General features: G+C 45.6%; 1 protein-coding gene across 5 annotated transcripts in view; it reads left to right on the plus strand.

Moving 5' to 3' along the window:
* Positions 1-6,376, plus strand: part of LOC116098704 (aldose reductase-related protein 2) — a 36,111-nt gene that overhangs the window by 27,302 nt on the left and 2,433 nt on the right. For 4 of the 5 annotated variants that reach the window (XM_031381463.1, XM_031381460.1, XM_031381459.1 and 1 more), the window contains 3 exons: positions 118-201; positions 805-887; positions 3,285-3,591. In XM_031381463.1, coding sequence (XP_031237323.1) covers positions 118-201; positions 805-887; positions 3,285-3,327 — 210 coding nt within the window. In that variant the 3' untranslated portion in view covers positions 3,328-3,591. Of the gene's footprint in view, positions 1-117; positions 202-804; positions 888-3,284; positions 3,592-6,376 lie in introns of those variants that run through there. The other variant, XM_031381461.1, reaches the window with a different exon arrangement.

Genomic DNA, 6,376 nt, shown 5'->3' on the forward strand with positions numbered 1-6,376 from the left:
GGAATTGAACTCAGGACCTCTGGAAGAGCAGTCAGTGCTCTTAACCGCTGAGCCATTTCTCCAGCCCCCACAGTCCTCTTTTAGTGAACACATGCCTTCTTCACTTTTTGTGCACAGGTTCTGATTCGGTTCCACATCCAGAGGAATGTGGTGGTGATCCCAAAGTCTGTGACACCAGCACGTATACAGGAGAACATTCAGGTAAGACAGTGACTGATCATCTGATATGGACGTGTGAAGACTCCCGTAGGGTTTCTTCTCATCCCATTCCCAGGTTACCCGTGTATCTTCCCTAATTTCTGATCATCTCGTGAACGCTTGTCCCAGGGAGCTGGCCTCAACAGCACTGAGATAAATCACCAATGAGCCACAAACGGGCTGAGGGTGGGCCCAGAGAAGCCCTGTAAGCTCTGAGCACCGGTGTACCTTATGCCACCTCGAAGACTCTTGCTCTCCCATGAGCATTTAGATCAAGGGCCATAGGTATCCTGCCTAAGTGCAGACTGACCTATGCAGCAACCTTTTAGCTGGAGAACAGGTTTAGCTGGACCAGACTTGAGGAGATGTCCTTCCTGAAGAATCCATGTATCCCTCAAGGATTAGACACTGCAGAGACTGAGATTTTTGTGACTACAAGTCCAAGGTCTCTCTTTTTTGGAACACTGAATTCTATATGTAATTCAGTCTTAATCTAGAAAATGGTTTGTATGCAGTGTGAACCTGTGTGTACAGACAGGAATGCCTGCAGCCTCAGGTGCCAACTCTCTCCTTGCTAAGGATGCTTCGGGACTCTCATCCTTCCAGGTCTTTGACTTCCAGTTGAGTGATGAGGAGATGGCCACTATCCTTAGCTTCAACAGAAACTGGAGGGCCTGCCTGCTGCCTGAGTAAGTGGGGTAGCATTGTAAATGAGCTTTCTGAAGTTGTAGAGGATTAGCTGGAAGGCTTGCAAGACATCCGGGGCAACATTATCTTCAAATGCTGTTTTTTGGAAATCATGAAAAAGTAAAATTGGAGTCATGGGAAGTCATGACTGCCAGTTGTTACTAATTCTCTGAAGTTCACCCATAGAGCCAGAGTTTTCAGAAACAATATGCTGTTCCTCTGCAGGAGGCCGGAGCATCCATTCACTCTTTTATTCACTAACTGGCTTATCTGTAATGTGCTATGTGTACTATGTTCTAGTTGCTTGGCATATCACACTATACAAACGTCATGTTTTCCACTCTTGTATTCCAGAAATATCTGAAGTAACTCTAGGTATGTACGTCAGGCAGAAACAAATGCCATAGAAAAAAATAAAGTGAGCAGAAGGTATGAGATGTGGTGCGTCTTGGTAGGACAGAGGCTTTATAGCTGATGATCCAAGGACAGTTTTGCTGATAAGGTCACAATTGGAAGAAGTGAGAAATGCACCATGTGGTATTAGGACAACACCTTTCTTGGCAGTTACAACAGTGGATGCAAATGCCCTGAGGTGTAGTGGATTTAGGGCTCATGAATCAGGAAGCCAGTGAAGCTGCAGCCGATGAGGATGAGTAAGGGCTATTGTGAGAAGACATGAATTCAGAGACAGCCTTAAAGCTACGGGCGTACAAGTGGCATGAACTGTGAGGAGGACTTTGATTTTTAAAGTGGAAGGAGCTTAGAAGCCAGGAGAGAATGAGAGCAGAGCCTGGCATGATCAGATATGTCTTAAACATTTCGCAGTGACTTCTGCTAGGGAGCCCGTGATAGCAATACAGGGAAGAAAGGACAACAGTTGGACCTGACTTCCAATAGAAAATAGCCAATTGAATTTGCCAACAGGTTAACACATAGGGTTTTGGTGCTTGGTTGGTTTTGTTTTTTTCCATATGATTTTTTTTTTCTCCCTCCGGACCCCACTTGCTCTGGCGTAATTCACTGTAGCTGTCTTCAGATGCCCAGTAGAGGGCATCTGATCTCATTACAAGTGGTTGTGAGCCACCATGTGGTTGCTGGGATCCGAACTCAGGACCTTCAGAAGAGCAGTGCTCTTACCCGATGAGCCATCTCGCCAGCCCCTGGTTTTGGTTTTTATATGCGCAATTCAAGAACAGAACCGTCATTTAGAAGTCAAAGATTTGCCTTGAGACATGTTTGGTCACCAAATAGGTTAAGTTTAGATAGACACATAAATGAGCACAGGTAGTACATTGATGAACTCAGAGGTAAGCTCAGTTGGCTTCTAATCCAAACATCAGTCATTCAGTAGCTATGAAGCCTTGGGTGAATCTGTAACTTTGCCAGTTCTCTTTCCTCATCTACAGAATAGGGATGATAATAACAGTTGCAGCACATAGCCATCGAATACAGAGATCCTAGCTCATGGCTTATCTTGCCTTGTTTAATACAACAACCACAGTACAATAACCAATCCGTCGATTTCAACATGATTTCCCATTTTTCAATAAAGCAGGATGAACTCAAACAGTGTTCTTGAGGCCCTGGGATGTGCACCCGGTGGTCTCTAATGATGTATCACCATTATCATTCTTTTTTTGTTTGTTTGTTTGTTTTTGTTTTCAAGACAGGATTTCTCTGTGTAGCGCTGGCTGTCCTGGAACTCACTCTGTAGACCAGGCTGGCCTCGAACTCAGTAATCCACCTGCCTCTGCCTCCCAAGTGCTGGGATTAAAGGCATGCGCCACCACTGCCCAACTACCATCATTATCATTTTTATTCTGATGGCCTGGCTACTGCGTACTTCCCTATCCTCTTTTCAAATGCTGTGCTCATCAATTAAAGAGGAAGATTATGGTGTGGGGTGAGGGGAGCCCGAGAAAGCACAGAAAGTACATTTTTATGTACACCATATCAGTACACCTAGGCTGGAGAAGTGGCTCAGTTGAGAGAGTTCTTGTCTGGTGTCTGTGAAACCTTGAGTTGGATCCCCCAGTAGTCTACAAAGCCAGGCCTCTTTCAAGTTCATGGCCTCTTTCTTATTCCTTGTTGTTACATGCACATATGTTTATGTATATGCATAAATATTCCTAAGAGATCAAGGATGGGTATATGGCAGATTTTGGAGGGAGGAGGAGGAGTGATATAATTATAAACTCAATACATAAGAGAAATAACTAAAATAAGTAAATAATACCAGGTCTGGTGACACATGCCTGTAATCTCAGCCCTCTGGAGGAAGAGGCAGGAGGGTCCTAAGTTCAAAGTTGCTCTCCATTACATAAGTTCAGAGACAACCTGGGATACATGGAACCATCTCTTAGATGTCACTAATGCTTCCTCCATGCTTGTGGCTGCAGGACAGTAAACATGGAAGAATACCCCTATGATGCAGAATACTGAAGCTGAGTCAGCTCACGAGGGTTCCTCTCTGCTGGGGCACACCTCACTCCCAGCCTGCCTGACATTGTGCTTTAGACAAAGCTGTGTTTAAATCCCCATGCTGAACCAGGGACAGACTGTTGCGAGCAACGGGGCTTCGGAGAAGCAAATGGACATCTCTTTCACTAATTTAATCTGACCAAATGTTTTCAAAATCCAGGAACCCTGGTAACATTTGGGGTTATACAGATAAAATAATAAAGAATCATAACATTAACAAGCGTATTCAACATGTTCTGAAGTGATTTTTGAGTGAGTGAGCTCATTGGGTCCAACTCTTATCATTCCCATTTGGCATGGGAGGAAATGGAGGCATGGTGAAGCCAAGAACTTGCTTGCTTGCTTGAGATCCCTTTGCAGAATGCCTAACCCTAAGTTTCAAAGGAAGGTGCTCTGACGGGGAGCTCAAGGCAATTGGATGCCCACCTCCTCCCTCGAAGCTTCTTACCTCTTCTATTTCCCTGTGGCTTTCTTGATCCTTTCTTTTTGTTGCTCTCCAACTTTACCAGAGAGTCAGTGCTCATTGGGAAGAGTCAGAAATCCTCAAAGGACATCTCTGGGAATAGGGTGGTAAGTGAAGAGTCTTGGCATGAAAAAAATCTATTGCCATTAACCTGGGACATGTCCTTTTTCTATAATATCTCTTCTTAGAAGCATTGTAGTCATCTACAAAGGCACCGAAAGTATATAAAGCACATCCGGTCACCTGCTTTACAAATATAAAAGTGCTCACATTTGCCCATATTTGCCCCAAATGTTTTGAAAAAAAAAAAAAAAAGAAAAGAAAAGAAAAGAAAAGCATTCAAACACTGGTATTGGTAGGATAGAAAACCAATAGCTCTCCCCATCCCTCCTCCCCACAGTCAATGTCATGACAATGCAGAGTTGTCTCTGCTTACATGCCCGCTTGCTCTCAGGTCCTGTCTTTCCTCCAGTGAGCATGATGGTCACCCACAGCTCCAGGATTCCTGGTCAGATGGCCTCCTCTGGGATGGCTCAATGCAGACTCTGTTAGAAAGTCGAAGGGCTGAAGAAGCAAGGTGTGTGGGTTTCAGATCCATTTCCTATAGATGTCACATTTGCTGTGGAACATCATCTCTTTCTTGTACCTTTGTCCTGGATTTTGTTTTACCTGTTCACACAGCTTTTGAGATTAGGACACACCACTCTGACCATTCCTTAGTATGGCCCTCCATCAAGTTATTGGAGAGAGGAGAGGGTACTTCCTTTTGAGGCTCTAATGTTTTCCTCATTGACTTTCCTCTACTTTTGTTGGTTGCTGAAGTGGGTCCTGGTTTTGTAGTTACCTCTTCAGAAGTACTGACTTCTCATATTGCTCTTAGATGGAAATGAGCCATTGGATTCATGACCCACACTCACCAAATGTGCCATTATCACAATCATCATCATCATCATCATCATCATCATCATCACCATCATCTCATCATCACCATCATCAATCACTATGTAGCCCTGGCTGCCCCAAAACTACATAGATCAGACTGACTTCAAACTGACAGAGATCCACCTGCCTCTGCCTTCTGAGTGCCGGGATTAGTAGACCAGTTGTATATCCAGAATTGAGATGAAAACACTGGTTCTGATTCAGTGTCAGATTTCTATTGCTCTGCCTAAACAATGCTCATTTGCAAGTGTGTGCACAAAAATATGAGTTAAACAGTGAGTGACTCTGCCCATGAGTTAAATGTTTTATGTTATACTTCATTCATTTCTTTGTTTTTGAGACAGGATTTGTCTGGGTAGCCCTGACTGTAGACCAGGCTGGCCTTGAACTCACAGAGATCTGCCTGTGACCTTGGCTGAGCTCTCATATCATTTTTTGCTAGATCCTATGATGTCATTCTGACTCTGTGTGGCTTTAGTTTCTTGTCTGTAAGGGCCTGCTCCCCAGCGAGGTAAGGGCTGTAGAATCTCACAGGAGAGCTCATAAGAACCAGCTTATCCAGAAGGCTACCCCATTCTCTAAGGTTCACTTTTCTGGATGTTAACTGTAAAACACTATTAGTGATAATGAGCTGGCATGGGGTCGCAAGTATTTACTCCCAACACCGAGGAGGCTGACACAGGAAGACTGCAGCAGGATCCAGGCTGGCTCTGGCAACCTAGTCTTTTTCTCTCCCTTCCTCTCCTTAGTGTACACACACACACACATACATACACACACACACACACACACACACGTCAAGTGTCCTCTCACAGGTACAGAGACAGAGGCAAGACCTGTAAGTTGGAAGTCACGACTCGCCTAAAGTACATCTTCCAAAGTAAGTTCCATGCTGTCTGCTGCAGCCCTTGAGACAGACAGACTCCTGCTGACCCCGTACTCTCTACCGTTTGACTAACTGCAACGGTTCCGAAAAGGCCCTGGGTCCCTTAGGTGACCATTTCCTTCACTTATCCCTGAGCTCTGACAGAGGAAAAGTGGCCTCAGGAAAATCGACCTTCCTGCCCCTCCTCTGATCCCTTCAGGAAGGTGCAGCAGCTCACCTCAGCTTTATCTGTTCATGAAGAACAGCCCTGGGGAGCCCCATCTCTGTGAAACCTCTGGAGTCTTGAACCTCTGTTCTCCCAGGAAGCTGGAAGCCAAGCTCTGCGACAAGCATGTAAACATTGGCTGCATCCTTATTGTCGGCTGGCAACACCCTTAAGAACTCACCAGACAAGGAGGTGCACACTCACAACTACAAGTTGTGCCAGCTCTGATGAGTGAAAGATTTGCTCTGCCCCAGGGGAGGCCTGCCCTGCTTCCAGCATTGGGGTGAGACTGGGCTGGCAGCAAAGCCACATCTAACTGCAAGGGCAGGTCTAGCTGTGGGCTCTAGGCTGCAGAGAAGAGGATGGGGTTGGTTAGGGAACTGCAGCCTGGGTCAGCAGGCCTGGACTCAAGGATTAAGAAGGGGGAACAAAGCCAGGCAGTGGCAGCGCATGCCTTTAATCCCAGCACTTGGGAGGCAGAGACAGGCGGATTTCTGAGTTCGAGGCCAGCCTG

This window comes from Mastomys coucha, unplaced genomic scaffold (genome assembly GCF_008632895.1).
Source record: "Mastomys coucha isolate ucsf_1 unplaced genomic scaffold, UCSF_Mcou_1 pScaffold20, whole genome shotgun sequence".
Taxonomy (NCBI): Eukaryota; Metazoa; Chordata; class Mammalia; order Rodentia; family Muridae; genus Mastomys; species Mastomys coucha.